The sequence below is a fragment of the Varanus komodoensis genome, unplaced genomic scaffold (assembly GCF_004798865.1).
Source record: "Varanus komodoensis strain SLA01 unplaced genomic scaffold, ASM479886v1 scaffold78, whole genome shotgun sequence".
In the NCBI taxonomy this organism is placed as follows: Eukaryota; Metazoa; Chordata; class Lepidosauria; order Squamata; family Varanidae; genus Varanus; species Varanus komodoensis.
Genome location: NW_025336455.1, coordinates 2,229,805 through 2,253,093, shown reverse-complemented (window position 1 = coordinate 2,253,093; position 23,289 = coordinate 2,229,805). Strand labels below are relative to the sequence as shown.

Sequence of the window (23,289 nt, the reverse complement as noted above, 5' to 3'; positions counted from 1 at the left end):
GTGGGGCAGAACGCGCTGCTCCGGTGGCGGCTGGCCCACGGCTGGCGTCAGCTGCCCCCTCAGGTGGGGAGCGTGGCGCTCCATCTCGCCACCGCCCGGGCCCTGTGCCCGGGACGCTGCGCACAGGCCGGGCGTGCGGCCTGCGCGGGCGACGGTGCTCAGTCCTCTTCTCCCTGTGGTGACTGCGGGGAGGGAGGAGGGGGAGAGGCGAGGCGCACCCTGCCCCTGTGCTGGATGCGCCCGACCCCTCCCTCCCTGCACAAGCTGTCCCTTCTAGTGGGAAAGTGAGGCAGCAGCCCTCGGCCAAGCGGGAGCCTGTTGGGGGCTGAAGTGGAGCCACAGGCTTAACTCTGAGCAGGCCGCTCAGCAAGGGCCAGCTGGGTGGCTGCACCTGCGGGCACTGGCCGCTCCTCGGGCTGCCCTCGGGGCTCCGTCCTGCTTGGCTCAGCACCTGAGGCTCCTCTGCGGGGACATCCCAAGCACTTCCTCCTGGCCAGACGATGTTTACAAGGCCCTGCCGTTTTACAAGGCCCCTGTTGCCCACAGAACGCCGAGGTTTAAAGTTTCTCCTGGTAAAAATAAATCCAAACAGACGCCCCTCTCTGGCCCTCTGCCTCGCCGTCCTTCCCCTTCCCCAGAATTGGTTTACCTTCTGCAGCACCTCTCCTCTTCCCCCCACACCGCTAAATCATACCAAATGATAATTTTGACCCATGTTGCTCTCTTTATGGTTCCACAGTTCCAAAAGCAACAACATATATTATCCTTTTGACACTCACCGGAGGGATATTTTGCCTTGGAACATTTGCTGAAGAGATTGTGTCTGTCAGTAACAGGCCAGAGAAAAGCTGAGCTCGGGACTAGTGGAGCCAGTGAGGGGACGGCCAAGCTCCAGTCACCGTCCTCGGAAATGCCTCGTTAGCGGAAGCTGCCGGCCTGCGGGGACCCCGGGGCCTCCTTCAAAGGCAGCGCCAGCTGAAAGGCCCCCTCGTGTTAGGACTAGGCCCAGCCTGGCCTCGGGGGCAAGGCTTTCAGAGGCGCGCTCGCCTCCCCAGCCCCTTTTCGGCTCGCTCGGTCTGCCCTGTGCACGGGCTGCCCCTCCGTGCCAGGTGAGGAGCCTCGAGGCCAGCTCGGGAAGGAAGCCCTTTATGTGAACGCGCTCCCTCTCCTACGCGGAGCCAGCCGTGGGCGCAGGGAACCGCTCTGCAGCCCTCAGCGCCTGGGGGACAGGGCGAGCCCCGGCAGTCCCGCAGAGAGATTCGGGCTCACGAAGGGCGGCTTTGGGAGGACCCTTGCACTGTGGGGGCGGGGGCACGCTCACGCCCTCTTCCTTTCCCGTGCTGCAGGTGTCGGTCCGGCCCTTCTGTGCACGTTTCCAGCTGGGCCACTGCTTCCGCAGTGAAAACGGCAGGCAGCTGGTACCAGTGGCTTGGGCTCCTGGTGATGCTTCCTTAAAACAGCCGTTACTCCACACTGGCAAGCATGTCTAGGGAGGACACTGCAGCCCTCGCCCCGCTCGCCGTCCCTCACCGGCGCAGTGGGGCGAGGAGGGAAGGCGCCTGAGGATGACCTGACTTCCAGGCAGGCCAGTGTGGGAGCAAGCCAGCTGTGGGCACCCTGGTGCCCGCCGGGCGCTCGGACCATGCCCCCACAAGCACTGAATCGGCATGGCCACGGGCAGGAGCGTGCAGACGGTGATCCAGAACCTCTGGAAGACTCCGGGTGGGGGAAGAGGCTCCTCCCTCCCCAGCCGTGCGGGGCTTCACAGCTGAGTGCCAGCGCTTTGAATCGTTGGCCGCCCAGCAGTGGCACTGGGGGAAGCACTGGCCAGGTGGTCTCCCTGGGCAGCATCGCGTGTCCGAGCAGGATTGCTGGTGTGCGGGGACGAGCGCAAGGACTCTGTGCTGCGGCTGTCCCATGCGTGCGTGCGCCTGGTGGAGAGGAAGGGTGCCGCTGCGGCACCTCGGCTAATGGGATCCGGCCCAGGTGGGGGAGACATGCGGGGTCCCCCCTGCTTACCATGTTCAGCAAGTGCCTGGGCCGTTCCTTAGTGATGGCTGAGCCCCAGAGGAGCCCTCACTGGCTCAAGGGGGTGCCGCGTGGTCCGGAGCACCCGCCGAGCCTCCCAGCGGAGGGCCACTGGGAAAGTAGGCGGCCCACTTCGTCCGTGGCCGCCGCCGCCTCCTGTGGCAGTGGGGCATCCCGCGGGCTGCCGCCTTTGAGCACGGAGGGTCCACTTGGCTCTGGTCGCAACAGCCACGGAAAGGGCCAGAGCTGCCGCCCACCTGGTGGGAAGGGGGCGGCCTCAAAGCGTGGTCTGCCTCCTGAGCGCTGTGCCGACAAAGGGCGGGCGGGTGGCCGGCCTGCTGCCTTCGCAACCCTGCCTGAGGCCGATGACCTCCGAGCGAGGCTGCCTCATGCGCGTGTCGTGCGCTGCAGCCGCTCCGAATGAGAGGCCACATGTGCTCCAGCCGCTCCAGCCGCCACACCTCCGGCTCTGCCTGCCCGGGGGACTTTGCTGGCCCGGAGCCAGCCATCAGCTGGCTCTCAAGATTGCCCTGATGGGCTCGCGGCAGGGCGCTTGGGGCGGGCTGGGTGGACGTGCGTGCGTGCCTGCCTGTGCCCGCCCTCCTCCCTTCTCTGCCGCTTGTGCAGCTGTGCTTAGTCACGGCTCGAGACCATCTGAGGCTGGTTTTACTGGCCACATCATTGCGCAAGGTTAAGGGCTTCTGGAGCCTTCGTTTATGGGGATTCTGATGATTAAGATGTTACCAGCTGTGGCTGGGAGAGAGCCAGGAAAATCTGCCTGCCGATGCAGGCTGACTCCGCTTGTTGACCCCCCCCCCCCCCCGTGCACCTGGAGCAGCCGGTAGCCATGCAGCTCGCCACCCACCCCGGGAAGCGGGGCAGCCAGCCATCCCGGCCTTTGGCCCCTGCCTGCCCCCCTCCGTCTGGCAGCATCCGTGGCCTGTTGTGTGCAAACGCTGGGTTCTGCACCTGGGAAAAGGAAGCCAAACAGATCATTATAGGGTGGGTGATTCTTGGCTCGTTCGTACACGCCCGTAATCATCACGGATCACAAGCTGGATTTGTGACGTGGCTGCAAAAAGGGGAAAAGCTCCGTTGGGCAGCCCCAGTGGAAGCCGGCTTCCAGGTGCCCTGCCGGTACGTCCTGCCCTTGCTCCGCACTTGCTGGGCTTCTGGAGCCTGTCCTGGGCAGTGCAGTTCAGGGGAGACACAGATGGGGGGCACAATTCAGAGGGGAGCAGCAAGGGTGATCGGGGGACTGGGGAAAGGCCCCACGAGGAAAGACCGAAAGAGCTGGGCGTGATTAGCCTTCAGGGAGATGAGATGGTACTTTTCAAGGGGGCGAGGGGCTGCCTCGTGGAGAACCAGGGCTCCTTCTCGGGCATCCCAGGGTGCAGGCCATGGAATCGAGGGCCAGGAAGCCAAAGCCCGGCCAGACTCCAGGAAGGACTTCCGGGCTGTTAGCGCAGTACGACAGGGAAGCCATGGTCCAGGAGGTGGTGGGCTCTCGCATTTATTTTTATTTTTTGAGAGGCACCTGGCACTTGAACCGGGAGTCCTGCGCTGAGCAGAGGATTGGTCCCGATAACCTTGCTGGCCCCTTCCGGCTCTGCCATTCGGTGTTGCGATAATTGGCCAGGCCAGGCCTAATCCATGCAGGTGGGAGCTTTCCTGCTGCCCGGAATAGCAGCTGCAGGCAGGTGTTCCTGGGGTAGCAGGAGGACGAGGGCCGCGAGGACCCACGGTGTGCCCAGCTGTCACGGGCTTAAGGAAACAGCCCCATTCAGTGTTGCTTGTACTGTCCTGCAAGCACGTCCTGGGGCTCAGCCTTTGCCTTGTGAGCTCCCGCTGGCCATATCTTCCCTCCCGCAATGTGCAGCACTTCCGTAGAAGGCTGTGAAGAGCGATTGGGAGCGCGGGGGTGAGGTGCCAGTGCCATCGCCATCGGTCTGCTGGTGCCACCCAGTTCTGGCCCTCCTGTTCCATTGCACGTCCGGTTGGGAGCTGCCAGCCTTGTCGCAACTGATGCATTTTAGAGATGAAAATGAACAGCAAGGTGGTCAGCGGGGGGCGTGGAAGCCCTGAGCCGGCCCCCGGGCCCCGTGTGGGGCTCGAGAGGGCCAAAGAGCGGGGCCTCTCATCTGGGCAAGATGCCACCTCTGTGGGGGCAGCTCCTTGGCCGGAGCAGTGGGGCTGGGCCTGTCCCGGAGCAGTGCCCCTTCCTCCATGAGCCGGGGGGGGGGCGCTTGGGTCCTCGGCCCAGGTGCCTTGTGGCCAGCCTTCTGCTGCCTCTGTCCAGAAGCAGAAACCTTGGGGTGGGGGAGCAGATGCGGAGGCCAAAGCAGGTGGTGGGTCGGGTCACCCAGTGCCCACGCCTTCCCCCGCACTCGCGCCCCTGGCTTGTTGGGCGGCGCTCCGCTCCCGGCTGTCAGGACCAGCGCCTCGGCCGAGGCGGCACCCGTGGCCGCTGCTGGGCAGAGAGCCCCCCGGGGCTGGTCCGCTCCACTCCACTCCACTCCCCCCGGGGCTGGCGAGTGGTGTGCCCGTGACGGCTGTTCAGAGTGCAGGCTGGCTTCTCTTTGTGAGTTTCCTCCTGTTCCCGTAAAATGCACTGGATGCTCTGCTGCAGGGCGGCATGGGTTTTATTTTTAATAAAAGGAAAGACCTCTCTCTCTCAAAAAAGTCACCTTTCTGTAGTGCCGCTCGCCTGTCCTCCCCGTCCCCATCTCTGGCTCTGCCACCCAGTTTCACACGTCACGTGGGGGGGACACAGACACCCCCCCGGGGGAGGAAGGAGGAGGCCGAGCCCGCAGGCAGCTCCGTGCCGAGCCCGCTTCCAGGCCAGGCCGTCCGGGGCTATCTCCTGGGCCGGGCGCAGGCCCCTGTGAGCAGCCCGCCGCGCCGCACCGCACCCTCCTCCCCAGTGGCTGCCAGCACATGAGAGTGGCCGGCAGGTGCTGCGCAGCAAGCGCCGCTCTGATTGTCGGGAGTCACGCCCCCCCCCACATGCCACCCGGGATCTCTTTGATCTTTGTGGCGCTCCAGAGGGCAGAGGCTTGTGCTGGTGCTCCGAGGTGGCTGCCTAATTCCTGCTCGCTGCCGGCTGTTCCTCCGAGGGACCGAACGGGAAACGTGCCGCTAGAATCTTGTTAAATCGCCTCCCGTTCCCACGGGGATTTTAATTCTGGAGCCAGGTGCTCATCGCCGGGGTCTTGCGCAGAAGCAGCTAATTTTGGGCGCCTGGGAAGGTGGTGTTGATTTTCGCGGGAATGCAAAACGGCCTTGGAGGGAAGCACCCACGGCACCTTGAGCGGCTCGGAGGGGCTGACTGGCTCTGCCAGGGGCGCGCAAGTCCAAGGGTTAGCTCGGTGCCAGGCGGGCTCCGGACGAAGGTGGCGAGAACGAAAGGACGCTCAAGGGCTGCCGCTCCGCAGTGACCAGCCTCAGTGGCGTTCTTAAGGTCAGCGGGTGCCGCCTGCCGAACCGAGCAGGGCCCATCTGTTGGCGCAGCGGCCGACCGGTTGCCTGAGAGAAACCGTAGGTGGGACTGGTGTGCCTCAGCACCCTCCCACCCCTGTTCCCCAGCCACTGGGGCACGTGGGCATGTGGTGCTGGAGGCAGCATAGGATCGGGGCCTGTGGCCGTGGGGGGCCTGGGCTCCCCGCCGCCCCCGTGAACTCGTCAGGGCCTCTTAAAGCCGCCCAGATCCGTGGGGAGCATTCCAGGCGCAAGCGTGTGCCGTGTGAAAAGGGCCCCCCTGTGCCAGGGCCCTCCTTGGGTCAAGCAGTGGGGGGGGGGGGGGGGGGGGGGGGGGGGGAGAACGGGAGGGGGAACTCCCTCCCTGCACCAGGCATAACTTGAAGCACCTCTCGTGTCTCTCCTCACTCGCCTTCGCTCCAAGCGCAACCATTTCGCCCGTCATCAGCGTTCCTCACGGGAGTCGCTCCAACCCTGCACCATTTTTGGTGGCCACCTCCGCACTTTCTCCATTCCTACCATGCCCATTTTCACATGCAGTGGCCAGAACTGGATGTAGTGTCTGTAGTGTGGTCACACCAACGATATGTCTCAGGGGAATGCGTGTCAGCAGTTCCCAGCCCCCTCCAGAATGATTCCTGGCGTGCGCTTGCCCTCTTCACAGCAGCTGAGCACTGGGCGGACAGGGTCCTCCTGTCACTGCCCCAGGAGCCCTCTCTCGGGCAGCTCCCACCAGCCCCTGCGTGAAGCAGGTTTCTTGCCCCAGCAGAACCGTTCCTTGCGCTGCTGATGCCTGCTCCCCCAGCCTGGGGAGAGCCCCCGGGCCCCATCTTGCCAGCACCCCAAGGCGTGCTCCGCAGGTAGACGGGGCTCCGCTCGCCCAGACCCCCATGTCCCCTGAAGCCGGCCACTGCCTTCTGCTGCAGCAACAAGCCGGGGGCCGTCCCTCCAAAGGCGTTCTGGCGTGTTTAGAGGATTGCGCTTCCCGCGGCTTGCAAGGAGTTAAATGCGGGAGGAGGGAACTTCAGGTGCTTTCTTTCGCATGCTGTTTTACAGGGCAATTAAATGGCAGTGAAGAGTTTATAAGGGCTGGCTTCAAACGCTTCACTGTGGGGTAGGAAAAGATCTTAGGAATGCTTTATTTTTCCAGTGTGTCCAGGATGACAAGCTCTCGCCCTGTGCCCACCTGCCTCTCTTAAAACACGCCCCCCGGGGATCACCAGGATCTAGCGCCACATGTCTTCCTTCCAATAACATGGTGGCGCGGCCTTTGCAGGCTGCCGGTGAGCTTGCCAAGATGCAGCCTGGGCTCAGCACGGGGATGTGCGAAACCTGCTTTTGCTCGGCTGGTTGCGGTCAGCTGTGCGGTGCTATGAAAAGCGTGAAATAGGAGTTCTGCTTTGGGAAGGGGGAAATAAGGGGCAGGCGGAGGGGCCCCGCTTCGCCTGCAGCGCCCCTCCCCTGCGCTTCTCGGCCCGGCTGGGGGGCCCCAGGTGCACGGGGCCCGGTCCGGCACCTCCGTCTTGGCCCTACCGCTCACGCCCCAGCCTGACAAAGCGCACCTGCTCCGGGTGCCTCAGACCAGCCTGTTCCCCCCCACCCTGCGTTTTGCCCACCAGCCCCATAACCCGTGCGAACAGCGGCACCACAGTCCTTGTAGGAACGGGAAGAGGAGGCAGCTGTGCCTTGCGGGAGGCTTCTGAGCAAGGCGCCGGCACCTTGGCATGCGCATTTTGCCACCTTCTCCTGTCATTCGAATCCCTTTGTGGGATCACTGGGTGGAAGAGGCCGGCCGGTCGGTGGTGCCCAGGCACGTTGGACCAGCCCGCGGAGTGCGTTCCCGCAGTCCCGAGCAAGCACGCGCGCCCCGGAGGGCACCCCAAAAGAGCTGTCCCTCCTGGTTCTCCGCTCGTCTTCTACCGATCTTCCCCTTTTGGTGACATGCCCCATTCTGCGGTCGAGGCAACTCCGCCAGGCTTCCGTAGTGGATACATTGCACTCGATCGCCTGGTGGTCAGTTCAGTGAGGCCGGCGTCATGGGCGAGGGCTGGGAGCCCTTTTCCGTGGCCAGCTGTGCCCGGGCAGAGTTGCTCAGAGAAACGAGAAATGCCACCTCTGTGTTGTGACCAGAGTAGGCACAGCCCATGTAATGATAATTGTCACCACCCGTTATAACAGGCTAAACATGAGCCAACAACGCGATGCAGCTGCCAAAGGGGCAAATGCTATTTTGGGATGCATTAACAGAAATATTACTTCCAATTCACAAGAAGTAATTGTTCCCCTGTACTGCTCACTCGCCAGACCTCACCTAGAATACTGTGTCCAGTTCTGGGCACCAAGATCCAAGAAGGATGCAGGAAAATTAGAAAGGGTCCAGAGGAGGGCAAGAAAAAAGATGCAGGGTTTGGAGACACTGCCCAAGAGAGAGAGAACTAATGGCATGTTCAGACTGATGGGGCCCAAGATCTCCCTCCATAAGGACCTCAGGGGCTATCACAGAGGAAGGCCGAGATCTCCCCTTGCTGACGCCAGAGCGCAGGACACGGAATGATCCAGTCCAGCTGCAGCAACCCAGGTCCAGGCTGGACGTCAGGAAGAGCTTCCTCCCTGTCAGAGCAATGGGGCAGTGGGACCGGCTGCCCGGAGGGGGGGGGCTCTCCCACACTGGGGGCATTCAGGGAGAGGCTGGGCAGGCACCCGAGTGGGGTGGTACAAACTGGTTTGAGCCTCCTGGCCCCTTCCGACTCTGCTCTTCTGATCCAAGGCTGCATGCAAATGTGTGTTACCATCATCGCCGAGGCCACGGGTTGCTGGGGTCTCGCTGCCCGGCTCAGAGCGGCCGTCATTTTCCTTCCAGTGAGAATGAGGCGCTGTGGCGGGAGGTGGCCAGTCTGCGGCAGAAGCACGCACAGCAGCAGAAGGTCGTCAACAAGGTGCGCCCGGGCCTGCCTTTCCTCCGCCGGCCGTCTTCCACGAGGAGCGGGAGGGGAACCCAGGTGCTGGCGCTTGCAGCCCGCCTGGAGAAGGGCGTGGCGAGGAGACGGGGCTTGATGCGCTGGGCCTCACGTACCCCGAGACCGTGGGGCGGAGGCTGCCAGCCCTACAGGAAGCAACCTGCGGGTGGTGCAGCCAGCTCCCTGTGGCGAGCCAGGGCCCAGCGTGAAGCCGTGAGAACGTGCGAGAGCCGCAGGTCAGGGCGGGGGGGCTCTGTTCTGAAGGTGCCCGTGGGATTCAGTGCCTGGGCGGCAGCTCCCGCCGGAGCCCCTCTGCACCTCCCCCTTAGGGGCCTCCTCTGTCTTCCCTGCAGCTCATCCAGTTCCTGATTTCATTGGTACAGTCCAACCGCATCCTCGGGGTGAAGAGGAAGATGTAAGTGGCACGTGGGGCATGGGAAAACCTCTGGCTTCACAGTGACCGAAGGAGGAACCTCCCCCGGCCGGTCCTGGGGAGGCTGCAGCCGGGTGCCCCATGCTCCTGCATTCCCTTCCAGCCCCCTGATGTTGAACGACAGCAGCTCGGCGCACCCCATGCCCAAGTTCAGCCGGCAGTACTCCCTGGAACATGTGCACGGCGCGCCCCCATTCTCCGTGAGTGTGACACTCTGCCGGGGGGCGATGCAGCTGGAGCGGGCGAGGCACCGCACCGCGTCCCCGGGCACGGCCTCCTCCCGGTCTTCCCCTGCAGCCCCACCGTGGGTGCAGCCGGCGCTCAGAGGGCTGCCCCCTCCCGCCCACCTTCTGCCGCGGACGTGTCACCCGTCAGCTGCCACCCAGCGTCCAGCTACCCGTTCGCGCCGCGCATCCGCTGTCCCGCCCAGCACGCGTCTCGCCTCGCGTGGGTGCCCAGCCCAGAGACCCACCGGCGCTCGCCCCCTCCCTCTCCTGCCCTCGCCCGCCCGCCACCCCTCCTGGGTCCTCTGCTGGCGGGGCAACTCGTGCCTGGGCCGAGCCTCCTTCCAAGCCGAGTCTTCGCCGCAGGGGTGGGCGGGCTGCTGCACCGGAAGCAGGGGCGAGAGAGGCCATGCGTGCCGCAACGCTTGGCCCTCCCAGGGCGGCCACGCACCTGCCAGCCAGGCGCCTCTTGACGCTTCGGGTGGGAAGGGAAGGCCCCTTGCCAGAAGGGGTGCTTTTCCCCGAGGCCGAATGGCCGCCCGGGGCAGAGAAGCCCTGGCGTGCCGGCACGGGTGGTCGGGAGCAGGCTGCCCGGGTGTCTGAGGCGCGCCAGGTGGGCCTGGGCACCGCATCTGGTGTGCCGTGCGTGGCCCCCCGGACAGGGGCTGACCAGGGGTGTGCGCCCGGCGAGGCCACCCCCAATGCCTCTGTCTCATGGCAGGCCGCCTCCCCAGCGTACAGCGGCTCGACTCTCTACTCGCCCGACTCCTCCACCAACTGCGGCCCCATCATCTCCGACGTGACCGAACTGGCCCAGTCCAGCCCGTCGGCGTCCCCCAGGAGCAGCCTCGACGGCAGGTGGGTGCCCGCCTCCGGGTCCGCAGAGGGCTCGCTTGCCCGTGCAGGAAGCGGGGCGCCTGCTTCGGGGCCGGCCTGGAGCTGGCTGCACATGTCCCGGGTCTCTGTGCAGCTGGCGGGAGCCGGGAGGCCCCCGCGAGAGACCAGGGAGCACGGCATCTGCTCCCACTCCCACGGCAGCGACTCCAGGGGATGGGGAGCGGAGCGTGAGTTGCAGCCTGGAGCGTGGCGTCCCTCCCTTTGAGCCTCTGATGCACATGGTGCGGAAGGGAGCGTGGCGCTTGCGCTCTGGTGCTGCTTGTCTGGGTGAGATGGGAGAGTCGCCCGAGCGCTTGCAAGGCGCAGCCGAGGGAGGAGCTGCAGAAACCCACGCGTCCTGTGGACCTGCCCTGGCGGCCCCGCGAGGCCCCGAGGCAGCGGGCCTTCCCTGCAGCCTTGGCCCAGGGGCCGAGCAACTCCCCTGTGCAGCTCGGGGCCGCGGGGGGACCTCTGTCTGCCAGAGGAGCCGGGTTCCCCCTCTGCTCTAGAACCCCGCGGCTGAGGACCCTGGCCGAGGACGCGAGGCCCAGAAGGGCTCGTTGAGCAGCCCCCAGAAGGCTCGCGTGTGGGGTGGGCAGGTCTGGGAGGGAGGCAGAGGGCAGGACGAGCCCCTCTCCGACTGGGGGGCAGTGAGACCTGCCCCATCGTGGCCGAATGCTCTGCTTTCACAGAGACACCTGCTCACCCTCATTTTCCGCCTCCCTCAGGAGCAGCCCGGCGGTCCAGATCAAGGAGGAGCCCCCCAGCCCCGCCCGCAGTCCGCAGCCCGAAGAAGTCAGCCCCGTCGGCGCTCCCCCCGCCGAGACCCCCCTCTCGCCCTCTGCCTTCATCGACTCCATCTTGCAGGAGGAGGAGCCCGGCGGCCCCCTGGGCACAGCCGCCCCCGCCACGCAGCCCCCGGCCCCGGAGAAGTGCCTCAGCGTCGCCTGCCTCGACAAGTGAGTGGGGCGTGGGGGCAGAGGCCCCTGGAGGGCGAGCCAGTGGGGGGCCGTGCCCGCGGCCAGCGATTGGATGGTCTGGTTGTCTGGCCGCGCCGTCGCTTTCCTTTGCCCGTTCACCGGAAACCTGCCGGGCCGCCTTGAGGGGCAGGGCGGCCGCACCCTGCCGTGCGTGTGCGTGATCCGTGCGGGAGGTGGGTCCTGGGTCTCCTGCTCCCAGCCTGAGCCGGGCAGCCCCTCCAGGGCGCCGCCTGGAGCCAGCCGGGTCCCTGGGACCGTGGGCACGTGGGGTGCGTTCAGGCAGGGGCCCGCCTCTGAGCTGGTCGCCGGGCGCAGCATCAGCTCGGAACAGGCCCCGGCGGCACACGGCTGCGGAGCCGCCAGAAGCACCCACGGAGGCCCCGCCGTCTGGTCACTGGGTGGAAGGAACAAGGAGAGCGAGGGGGAGCGGGTCTGAGGCGGGGTGGAGGTGCTCCTAGGCGGCCCAGCACGGGTCCCCCGGCGGGTGGTGGTGCTTTGAGACCAGCTGGCCCCGGCTGCGTATGTGGAAGGCACGCAGGCCCGCCTCTCCATCTCCTCCCTGCTCCTCCCTGTGCAGCGCAGGGCCGACCGCCCTCCTGTCTCCCGCCCAGCTGCTCGGCGTGCGTTGTTTGCTTCGCTTGAGGCTTCCCTGGGCAGAGCCGGCCCCGGCCCTCCGGGCAGTCCCTGGGTCTGGCAGTGGTCCTCCCAGGCTCAGGCGGAGGGGCCGCCCGCATCACCTGCCCCCAGCCCCCTGAAGCACAGAAGCTGGCCATGCCGAGGATCGAGCGGGGGCCTTGGGTCGCTGTTTTGGCCCTGGTGGAGTTGCTGACGGGGGCCACCCTGGGGCCCCATGGCCCCAGGATCGGGGAAGCAGCCCAGGGAGCTCTGCGTTAGACGAGGGACCTGGCCGTGGGAGCTGCCAGGGGGCAGCACCCCGTCCTTCTGCCACTGCCAGGCACAGGCACTGCCGGGGGGATGGGAAGCCAGCTTCCTCTCTTCCCCCAGGGCCGACCCGCCAGGGCCTGCCCCGCTGCTCGGTCCCTGCTGCCTTGCTGGCTCCACAGAGGCTGGGGCCTCCGTCTGCTGGCGGGAGGCCTGCCCCGCTGGGGCAGCGTGGCCTGCCACCTTCGAGGACGTGGGCCCGCTTGTGAGGCAGAGGGCAGGCCACGGGGCACCTGCGTTTCTGTCCCTCCCTCCCTTCCTTCCTTCCTCCATCTGTCCACCCATTGCCCAGCCCCACCTCCTGCTGCCTGCGGGCTCCCCCCCCCCCCCGGCAGGGGCCAGCCCACCAAGGAGAGCAGGGGAGAATGCCCGCCCATTCCCGCTCTGGGCGCCCTCCCTCCAAGCACTCTCCTCCCAAGCTGCCGGGGGGCCGTGCCATGCTAGCATGTGCCACGGGCCGGCCAGCTCCTGCCTGGAGCCCCGGAAAGGACGCCCGCCTGCTCCGCCTCTCAAGCGCAGCCACCGCTTCCTGCCACGGCGCTTGGCTTCGGGCCCCTGAAGCTGCTGTCCTCTTTCTTTCTATCTTTCAGTGTGGCTCGCGCTCCACAGATGCCTGAGGTCACCTGCCTCTTCCCCAGCCCTTCCTCCTCCTCCTCCTCACTGCACTGCCGACCACAGCAAGGGTTAGCATTCCATAGTTTCCCACTGAGGCCGGGGGGCCTTCCCGTCAGCGCCGCCGGCCCCCTCCCGCCCCTCCGCAGCCGGGATGGGGAGGTCGCGCCCGTGCAGGGCGCTGTTCACGCTGCAGTGGATCCGCGGCTCGGAGGCGCCTGGCCTTCACTCCCCATGCTCCTCGAGGCACAGAAGAGGCACCCCAGAGGGACAGCGTGGGGGGCGGAGCCGGGCCTCTCCCTGCCAGGCACAGCCACCCCGTGCGGAGCGCTGGGCCTCTGCCTCAGCAGGGAGGGTGCCGGCACGCGGGGTGGGGAAAGCCTCTCTGCGTGGGAGGCCCCCCCAGCTCAAGCCCTCCCTGTGGCTACCCTGGGCGAGGGGGCCGGCGGCTGGGGCGTGAAGGCCCACCCGGGCGGCAAGCTGTGCGCCTGTGCCTGGCTCAGTGAGATCCCCGCGAGGCTGCCCCCAGGGGCCACACAGGGAGCCCTGGGCCGAGCATTGCCAGGAGCTCTGGGCTCTGCCACAGGCCGCGCCTCCTCCTGATGGGGCACTTGCCCCGAGCCCCCTTTCCGGGCGGTTCCTGCCCCGAGATGGGTCAGCCCTCTCTGCCGCACAGGCCCGCCGGACCCGCCCGCAGCACCGGCCAGCCATGCTCCTGGGCCATGGCCCTTGGAGAAGCCCGTGGCTGCCTCGGCCGGGCGTGCTGCTGGGGCGGGGGCTGCCACGCAGAGCTCCTCAGAGGGCTCCCGAGAAAGCTGGGGGGCGCTGAGGCCCCCGGCACGGGGCATCCCCCCACTGCCACCCAAGAGGAAATGCTCCCGCGCAGGCTTCTGCCCCGTGGAAGGCCCCTGGGCTGCCAGGTGGGCTGCCAGGCTCAGCGAGGGCTGGGAGCAGGGCGAGGCGAGGCGGGGGCCCGGCGGGGGCAGGGGCCTTTCAGAGGGCACCGCTGACGGGGGCCCCGGCCTTCCTTGTGTTCCCAGAAACGAGCTGAACGAGCACTTGGACACGATCGATTCCAGCCTGGACAACCTCCAGGCCATGCTGACCACCCACGGCTTCAGTGTGGACACAAGCGCCTTGCTGGACGTAAGTTGCCTGCCTGGGGGTCCTCGCCAGGAGGGCGCCGGCCCCGGGGTGGCTCCCCCCGCTCCTCACACTGCCCCCCCCCCCCCCCCCCGCCTCTCCACAGCTCTTCAGTCCTTCCATGACCGTGGCGGATATGAGCTTGCCAGACCTGGACAGCAGCCTGGCCAGTGTGAGTTTACCTTCGCAGCTCTCCCCGGGGGGAGGAGGCGCGCCCCACACCGGACGGAAATGCATGCCTCCCCCATGGCTCCGAGGCCTCAGAGAGCCCCTCAGCCGAAGCCCCTCCCGGGCTCCTGGAGGGCTGTGGCTGCATCACGCGCCCCGAGAGGCCCCGGGGGAAGGGGCTTTCTCAGATCAGCCGCTGCCGAGTGTGGAGCCTGGGGGCCAGGGGGCGCCCCGCTTTCTGCCATGAGTCACCGTCATCTGCTCAGAGCAGCAGCAGCCCTGTCCATGTCTGCGGGGGGGCTTCCCCCACCTTCGCCCCCTGCCCTATTGCCGGCAGCCGGGCAGGGCCAGGCGGGGCCGTTGGGCGTGCCACTTGGGGCAAGAGCTGGCCCGTGGGGCAGTGGGCGCCAGCGTGGGGGGGGCCGTGTCCCTTGGGGTGTGGCTGGATGCCGCTGGACGCCGCCTGTGCGAGGGGGCCAGGGAAGCCCTCGGGCCCTGCAGTCAAGGCGCCGATGACGCGGAAGACGCCTGCGGCCCCGTCTTCCTCCCCGAGCTGCCTCTCGCCGGAGCACACGAGCCGCCTCGGTTCAGCAGCGCTGCCGCTCGCTCGCTCCCCCTCTGCAGATCCAAGACCTCCTCTCCTGCCAGGAGCAGCAGAAGCCGGCGGAGGCGGAGGACTCGTCCGCAGACGCAGGTGCGTGGGGTCCTCGTCCCTGCCGGGCGTGCACCTGCCCGCTGCCCCTTCCCGGTAGAATCCGAGAAGGGTAGAGCTGGAAGGGGCCGGAAGGCCACCGGGCCCAGCCTCCTGCTCTCGCACGCCCTCCTGCTCCCGGCTCGCGTGCCCCGGGGGCCGGTGGTCTCGCGGGGCTGTCCCGTACTCGGGGGCCTGGCTCCCTCGGGCCCCTGCGCCTTGGCTCCCGGCCGGGGGAGAGCCTTCCCCGTGCCCCCCCGGCTGCTGCTGTGCCGGGGCTTCTCGCGCCCCCCTCCCCCCGTGCTGATGGCGCCCCCCTCTCCACGCCCTCTCCTAGGCAAGCAGCTGGTGCACTACACGGCTCAGCCACTCTTCCTGGTGGACTCGGGCACCGTGGACGTGGGCGGCGTGGACATGCCCGTTTTCTTCGAGCTGGGGGAAGGGCCCGGCTTCGCGGAGGAGGAGGAGTACCTGGAGGACCCCGCCGTCTCCCTCCTCTCTGGGACAGAGCACCCCAAGCCCAAGGACCCGGCAGTCTCCTAAGGCTGAGCCTGGGCCAGGGTGGAAGAGAGGCCGGCGGGACGGGCCTGCCCGGGGCCTCCCTGTTTCGCTCCCGTGTGGCAGCGGCCCCCTGCTCACTCTGGCCGCGGGGGGGGGGGGGCACGCCAGTGCGTGCGCAACCAGGCGCTTGGCCCCTCCCGCAGGCTGGCGCTCTGAGCAGGCACAGGGGCTTTGAGAAACAGACGGGGTGCCGGGCACGGTGGGAGAGCGCATTCTTGGCGGCCCGCTGGGGCAGCCGGCATCCGGCATGCGGCACTGACTCCCCCCGGATCGCTGCAGGGGTCCGGCTGGGCGGGGAGGATTTCCCCTCCGTCGGGACGGACTGCAGACTTGCCGGGAGAAGGAAACGTGTCTGCCCCACGCCTTGGGGGCCAAGGGCCGCGTCCCCTCGTGGCGTCTGCAGCCAGGCCTGCTCTGCTCCCGGTGTTGCCGGCACCCAAGTAAGATGTGCCCCCCGCTCCCCCCATGGGGTTTGTTTTCCTTGGCTTAGCAGTAAAGGGTTTGTACATTTACACTTTGATTGTTACTAGAAGAAAATGTATTTTGGATTTTTACATGAGAGAAGAGCCCCTCCCCTCCCCTCCCCCCCCCACCCTGCTATATAAATATCTCTATATATATATACTCAAATATATGGAGCCATATGAAATGGTTCTTCACTGTACAGGCTGAGTGGCACCGGGGGCTCCGTTTCTGTGTCCTGTTCCTGCGGTGGCGAGAGGGTCCCAGGCCCCAGGGGTGCTCCCCAGACCTGCTGGGGGGGCGAGGGGGCCTTGCGTGGTCTGCCCGCTGCTCCCCGGGGTCTTGTTCGCCTGCAGAGCGGCACCCGGACCTGAGCGGGCCGCCTGGCACCACGGGCTCTCCTCCGGGGGTCCCCTGCGCTGGCACGAGGGAGGCGGCTCTGGCATTCTTGGCCCAGGTCCCTGGGGGTGGGGGCGGCCGATTGCCCCGTGGCTCCCGGCCTTGTCCCGGCAGCTCGGCCCGGGGCACGGCCTCCGCTTGCGGCTGCCACGCCTCCCCGGGGGCCTGTTGGGGAGCGCGGCACACTGCTGTCTGAGGCACGAGCCCCATCCGCCCCCCCCGAACCTCATGCGCAGGCCCACCCTTCAGGGCTGCTGCTCACGTGCAGGACGCGGGGAGGAGTGGGCGCAGTCTTGCAGGAGCGCAGCCCTCCAGAGAGCAGGCCCAGAGGCGCCCGTGGGGCCTCTGGGAAAGGCGCCGAGCCGACCGTGCTGGGGGCTGCTATGCCCACCCCAGCGGCTCCCAGGTTGGTTTTGGAGCCGAACTCCGGGCCCTCGGGGCCTCCCCTGCATGCACAGCAGACGCTGCTCTGCCTCAGACGAAGGCCGGGGGATCCTGGGGCCCGCCCCCCCTTGGTGTATGAAGCAGCCCCGCGCAGACTTGCGCCGCCGCCTGCCACCCTCGAGCTGCCTGGACGGCGGGCAAACAGCCTCGTCGACTCCCGCCCTCGTCGTGCAGGTGGCCCCTGGGGCCCCATCGTGCATCTCGGCGGGCCTCTCGGGTGCAGCCGTCACTCTTGGGGAGCTCGGCAGGCCGCTCTCCGTGGAGCCGCCCTCTTCCAGCCAGCCAGCCAGCCAGCCAGCAGCATGCAGGAGCCCCGTGGGGCAGCTGAGACTGCTGCGGGAGCCGAGCCGAGCACGGAGCTGGCCGCTCATGGGCAGAGGGGAGGGGGAGAAGCCGTGGAAAGCAGGGGAACCCCACCCCCGGCGGGCGGCAGCGGCGGACGGGGGGCGGACGCGTGGCCCCACAGCAGAGGGCGTGGAGGGGCCTCCGTGTGCACAGCCCTCCTGCCGCCAGGGGAGAAAGCCCGGCCCGGCTGGGTGGGCTGAGGACCGAGCAACCCCCGAGGCCATTCACGCTTCCTCAGCCAAGCCAGGTCTGGGCTGCCTGCAAGCTTCCCCCAGGACATAGAACATGGAAACAGAGTGAGTCAGAAGGGGCTCCCCGGCCATCTAGTCTGACCCCCGGCTCCAGCCGGCTCCGCTCACGACATGCCCTCCATGTGCATGTCCAGCCTCTCCTTGGACACCCGCACCGATGGGGCCTCAGCCACCTCCCGGGGAAGCCCATTCCACACCCTGGGGGTCCTGACTGTCCGGAAGTGCTTCCTGGCATCCAAGTCGGACCTTGGTTCCCTCCAGCGGAACACATCCTGCCCTCCTCCGCAGGGGAGAGCAGGTCCGTTCACCGCCGTGTGACACCTCTTCTCCAGGCTGGAAAGACCCAGCTCCCCCAGCCTCGCCCCGTACGGCTTCCCTGCAGTCCAGCCGCCGGCCGTGTGGCCCTGCACTGCTTCGCTTCCAGCCTGGCCCCGTCCTTCCTGGAGTGGAGCCAGAACGGAGCACAGCGCTCCAGAGGCGTGCGGAGTGGCAGTAGCGCCTCCCTCGATCTGGCTCTGCAGCCCAGCTGTCCCGCTGCCCACCCTGCCGGGGTTGCCCTGCCGCTCCAGGGAGACCAGGCCTCCCAAGGGGTCACGACGTGGCCGTTGCCCCCCAAGCCCCTCGGGCCCCGATGCAGAGCCGCCCCAGTTGCCGAGACACCAGTCAGACGTGCTGTTTGCTTGTCTTTATTGCGGCGCGAATAGCGACAGGAAAGGCAGGCCCACCCAGCCCAGCACCCCCAGCTCTAGGAGGGGCCCCGGCTGTTCACCTCCACAGCACCCCCGTCCCCCCCCCCCCCCACACACAGCAGCTTCTGGCCACAAGCACCCCAGTCCAGGTGGTGAAGGGATCCCCGCCCGCCCCGCCCCCCTCGCCCTCTGGCCAGGACTCTGCCGCGCGGGCCCAGCGCTCGCTCGGGGTCTGGTCGGGAGGGCAGGGGAAGGGGGCCTCTCCTGCCTGCCGCCCGGTTCAGAGGTCTTGGCCTTGAGAGGGAGACGAGGAAGGGCCCAGCGCCCTCCGGATGTGGCTCTCGCAGGGCGTTGGTGCCTGCAGGGGGCCCGGCCAGCCCTGCGAGAAGATGCCGCTGCCCAGCAGCCTTCACCATGGCCAAGCTGGGAGGCCCAAGCTGGGACCCCCTGCCAAGTGGGTGCCCCGCCGAAAGTGCCTGGATCGGTGCCTTGGGGTCAGACCTGCAGGGAGGGCCCTGCCCCGGGTGGAGCTCTCCTGCCCACAGCTGGAGGATGAGAAGGCCCCTCCGCCTGCCCACCCTCCTGACCTGCCGGGGGAGGGGGAGCGGTGCTGCCTCTCCAGGTGGGCCAGCCATGCAGGGCTGGTGTGCCCTGGGGCAAAGGCGCCCCCCCCCCCCTTGAGCTGCTCTGCTTCAGCTCTTGCCCCCATCACAGTGCACCAGGCAGGTGAGCCACGGGGCAGGACTGCCCACCCCTCGGGCGTTGCGTGGCTGAAGGGGGCTTCCGCCAGATAATCCCCCAGCCCTGAACTGCGAGCAGAGCACCTTGGCGGATTACTGGTGGCACTGGGGAGGGGGGTTGGCCAAAACGACACCCAAGTGGGGGCAGCGGGACTCTCTTCCTGGGCTTTGCCCAGCTTGCTCTGCTGTGCACACCCTCACCCATCCCCACCCCACACGCCATGGGGAGGCCTCTGCCCAGAAGCCCAGCCGTGGGGCCGAGAATCGCCAGGAACAACCGTGGCGTTTGCACGCGGGGCAGGCCAGGTGCGCTGGAAGGGGGCCGCCAGAGGAAGGGCTGGGCTGGCACGCTTGTGCTTGCAGGGAGCCTTTCCCTCAGCCTGAGGACTCCCCGGGCTTGTGGGGGTGCCGCTTGGCTCCTGGCAGGCGTCAGCTGGAGTCTTCTGGGCTGCAGGGGGCTGCCTGGAGCACCCCCCATAGCCCAGCTGGTTGGTGGGGGCACCTTCCACCTTATGCTTCTCAGAAGGCCCGGCCCGCAAGCGCTTCCCTGGCACGGCGCTTCCTCCCAGGGGCGGTGGGTCATTTCTGTGTGCAGGAGAGTGGGGGCAGCGGTGAGGAGCCTGGCCCCAGCCTCCCGCCCCCCGTCTGCGCCCTGCGGCGTGCGGGGTGGCGGGCCGAGGCTGGAGCTCTGGGGCAGGAAGCTGGCTGCGGAGGCCGTGTGGAACGGGGCCGGAGCGTGGGGTGGGTGACCGGGCGCAGCAGCGGGCGAGGCGGAGTCGGGGTCTGCCGGGGCATCTCGGGACCTTCAGCGAGGGGTGAGTGAGGCAGCAGCCCTCCTCACATGCCTGTGGAGAAGACGCGGGAGCTCAGCATCTCGCCCTGGGCCTGTGCCAGCTGCCCTCCTGGCGTGCGCTCGCCTCCAGATTGCGCGCACAGGACGTGTGAAGGATGCAATCACAGGAGCGTGGCCGGGGCTTCCATGCTCAAGGGCCACCCCTGTGAAAGGGGGCCCCGCGGGAGGCGAGAGGGCAAAGGGCTTGCAGAAGGTGGCCACTCGCTGCGGCCGCAGGAGGTCCCGCAGGTCTTGGGGCTGCCCTGGGAGAAGGTGGGGAGCGGGCAGCGGGGCTGCCGGTGGCCCCTCGCTGCAAGGACGGCTGGGAAGAGGCCAGCAGGCCGGGCGCCCTGCGCGAGGGAGGCACTGCGGCCGGAGGGGCCCTCGCTCCGGGAACTGGCATGCTGTGGACCAGACCCGTTTCCCGACGGCCCCTGCGCTTCCCGGACGCTTACCTTGGGATGTGAGGGATTCCTCCGAATCCACTTCGTGGTCCACACCTGAGGGGAGAGCATTCCAGGTGGCAGTTTTCACTGGCGCCAGCTCCTGTGGCCCCTCCCAAGTCAGCCGGCCCCCCTCCCCCAGGGCAGTCCCTCCAGGTCCTTTCTCCTGGGCAGTGGTGCGGAGCTAGCGAGACCCTTGGTCGCCCTGTGGCCCCAAACCATGGGAAACTTACTCTCCTGGGACTCGTGGGAATGAACGGAGAGGTCCGGGCCAGGACCTGCAACAAGAAGCACACGTCTTTTCCGTGCCCAGGAAAGCGGGCCGAGCATGGGGCAGCATCGGAGGAGCCATGGTGGCCCCCTCTGGGGTCTGCTGGGAAGGCAGCCGAGCCAGAGGGCCACAAGGTACGTCCCACGGGGCAGGGCCGTGGGTGTCCCGGCACGGAGGCCTGCGAGCAGCTACAGGGCTCCGCTCGTGCAGAGAAGCAGCCAAGCGAGGCGGCGGTCTCCTGCCTCCCGTGCCACGCAAGGGGAAACCGAGGCTGCCCCTGCCGCTCACCGCTGGTCGTGTCCCCGGGCAGCAGGTCCAGGCCGAAGGGGCCCAGGTGGGAGGCATCGCCGTTGAGCACGTCGCCGTTCAGCTCGTCCGTGTGGGACCGATCCGCCCCCGCAAAGCTCACGGGGGTCACCCCTGCCCAGAGCAAAGGGGGGAAGGCTCAGTGGGGCTGCCTGCGGTGCCCCGTCCGCGGCTGGGAGGGGGGCAGACGACTGCCGGCTCCCGCGCAGGCTGCCCAAACCCACCTGTTGGCGTGTGCTCCGAGGGACCGGCCATCTCGTCTGCGGGCGCGAAGGCAGAAGGGTTAGGAGCACGGCCTCCGCGGATCGGTGCTGCTCCGCTCCCCCACAGCCGCTTCGCTTCTGCTGCGGCCGTGCGGAGAGCGGAGCGCCGCCCCGACCTCTTGCAGGAGGGCAGTCGCCGGCAGCCCGGGCAGGAACAGGCCCTCCCCTTCTCCAGGGCCCCTGCAAGCCGCACGTGACCGGCGGCCCCGCCCCACAAGCCAGAGCCCCACGGCTCTCCGGCAGGCCCTCCCCCAGTGCCGGGTGCCTTTGGGGGGAGAGGAGGTTTTCCCCTGGGGGCCAGCAGGACAGGCCTGAGGGCAAGCCTCTCTTTCCCCCTCAGCCTTCTTGTGGGGGGAGAGGCCAAGGGTCCCTGGCCGGAGCTGGCATCCCCCCCCCCACGGAAACACCTTCCCTGCCCCACTCAGTAGCACAAGGCGTGAACGGGCGGCCGCTTGTTTTGCTCTTCAAATCGCGGTTTGTGGCAGGGCTGTGGGGGGGGGGGTCCATGCGGTGGAAACAGGCGGCAGAGCCTTGGGCCAGTGAGAGTCATGTCCTCCGGGGCCGCTTCCCACTTACTCTCTCCAGAGGCCTCCGCTTTGCTGGGGATTCTGGGTTCCAGATCTGCCATGGGCTCTGGAAGGGAGAGACACGATGGGGAGCGGCGAAGCTCCCCCGGGCCAGGCCCCCGGCCCCCAGCGTCCCAGGGGCTTGTGACCTTGGGTGGGAGGCAGCCCCGCATGCCAGGCTCCCTGGCGTGGCCTGTGCCAAGGAAAAGGTGAGCGGCTTCCCGGCACTCGAGCCGCCCTGTCCGCCTGCCGCGAGGACGTGAGCGCCCCAGGCCTACCTGGCGTCTGGCTGCCTGTCGGCGCAGGAGGCTCCGGCGAGGTCGGGGGCTCTGGGAGGGAGAGCAAGGCTTTATTCCACACAGAGGAGGGCGGCTACCCCTTGGGCCCCCCAAAGGCCCGCAAGTGGCAGCCACGCCACCCTCCGGCACCAACGCCCCTCTGCGCTCTCTGCGGGACACGGGCCGTCTCCGCCCCCGGGAGCGAGAGGACACCTCAGCGGGCCACATCCGGAGTCCAGGTGCTGCTTCTGGCTGGAGGGTCCAGCCTGAGGCTGCTGAGCGAGCCCGGCTTGAACTGAGGCAGGCAGCTTCTGTTGACTCCCCCAGGGGTGCTGGACCACCACAGCCCGCGCACTTATCACCCCCCCCGCCCCCCCGGGTCATCTCTGAGATCGCTTGGCAGGCAGCCGCCGCGGCCACAGGAGGCACGGCCACGTTCCTCGCCGAGGACACTGGGCCCCCACCGCAGTGGGCCGCAGGCGTGGGAACGGGGCCTTGTCCGCCCTCCCCCCGCTTCCCTGGAGGGGCCTTCCAAGGCCCGGAGCCCCCTCCCCTCCCCGCATCGCCACAGCAACAGGTTGGGGCCCGTGCATCTCACCATCTGCGACCACTACGGCCAGAAGCAGCACGGCAGCCGCGGCGACCAGGAGGGACCTGCAGAGAAGGGGGGGCTTAGGGGGCCGTGAGAGGCCACGCGGTGCAGAGTGCGTGGCGGTTCGGCGCCTGAGCTGTGAGCCGCCGCCTCAGCCAGGAGCTTCCTGCTCAGCCGCCCCGCCGAGGAGAAGCCGGGGCCCTGCCAGGTGCGGAGCCTCCTCCGCATGGAAGGGCAGCTTCCACTTGGACCCTTCCGAGGCTGCACGAAGGGTGGGAAGAAACGGAAGGGAAGTGGGGGGGGGGGCTCCCAAAGTCCAAAGGATGCGACTCCATAGGGGTCGAGAGGGGCCCGGGTCCTGCAACCCCAGGGGCCCCAGGCTGCTGGGCTGGACGGGAGTCGCGGGGCCTGGTCCCGCTATCGTGCCCAAAATGCGCAGCGCTTGTGAGGAAGGAGCCTCATGGAGGCCGCGTGACAGGTGCAGAGCCGCTGGGCTGGGGCTGCGGGGGCTTTGGCCCTAGGCCCTCTGAAAGGGCTGGGGGCACAACCACGGACTGTTCAGAGCTGCGGGAAAGGGCTTCTTCCACACAGCAGCCCCCCCCCCCCAGGGAGCCATGGCTGGAGGGGGCCGCTGAGCACAGCCCCTGCTTGGGGGTCTCTGCTTGGGGGATGGCGGTCACAGCGCAGAAGGCTGGGCGGGCTGTGCCTGGCCCCGATCCAGCAGCGCTCTCCTAATGTTCCTAGCTTTAGAAGGTCGTTTGGGGGGTTCCCCAGAGCGTGGGGCTTTGTACCCTGTGCGCAGAAAAGGCATTTTGCACATGCTCGGGGGCAGTCTCGGGTACGCTCCTCCCGGAGAGGAGCCCCGCCCCGCCCGGGCAGAGCTCCTGCGGGGAGCGAGGGGCCCCCATCGCCCCCTCGGTCGCCTTGCAGAACACGGTGCGGGCTGTTGAGGCCCTGCGAGCGCGCGCCTGGGCACCTGCACCCCCGCCGGTATTCCCCGGGGGTCCGCGCAGGCACTGGAAGCCCCCGGGCCGGCTGGCTTGCAGGCGAGTCGTGGCAGAGCCCCCGGAACGGCCCCGCTCCGCGCCCTCCGCACGGGCAGCCCTGCTCGCGTGCCCGAGGGGACCCGGGCGAGGCTGCCCCCCGGGCCCGCGGCGGGGCGGCTATCGGGAGCGCCGAGCGCGCCCCTCCTGCGGCAGCCCCCGCGGCAGCCGGGTCCCCTCCGCACGCCGCGGCGCCGCGCGCCCGTCCCCGGCAGCTCCTCCGGTGCGGGGCGGCCCGCGTCGCGTCCCGTCGCCAGCAGCGGTCGCCCCGGG

At 68.2% G+C, this 23,289-nt stretch overlaps 1 protein-coding gene across 4 annotated transcripts in view; it reads left to right on the top strand.

Annotated features, from left to right (window-relative positions):
- HSF1 (heat shock transcription factor 1) overlaps window positions 1-15,172 on the top strand; it is a 35,350-nt gene extending 20,178 nt beyond the window's left edge. For 2 of the 4 annotated variants that reach the window (XM_044453309.1, XM_044453308.1), the window contains exons 5-14: window positions 8,366-8,441; window positions 8,816-8,877; window positions 8,999-9,095; window positions 9,841-9,977; window positions 10,724-10,954; window positions 12,508-12,600; window positions 13,570-13,675; window positions 13,779-13,844; window positions 14,465-14,534; window positions 14,869-15,172. In XM_044453309.1, the coding sequence (XP_044309244.1) occupies window positions 8,366-8,441; window positions 8,816-8,877; window positions 8,999-9,095; window positions 9,841-9,977; window positions 10,724-10,954; window positions 12,508-12,600; window positions 13,570-13,675; window positions 13,779-13,844; window positions 14,465-14,534; window positions 14,869-15,074 (1,144 nt within the window). In that variant the 3' untranslated portion in view covers window positions 15,075-15,172. The remainder of the gene's footprint in view (window positions 1-8,365; window positions 8,442-8,815; window positions 8,878-8,998; window positions 9,096-9,840; window positions 9,978-10,723; window positions 10,955-12,507; window positions 12,601-13,569; window positions 13,676-13,778; window positions 13,845-14,464; window positions 14,535-14,868) is intronic. The other 2 variants (XM_044453311.1, XM_044453310.1) reach the window with 1 other exon arrangement.
- Window positions 15,173-23,289: the final 8,117 nt, after the last annotated feature.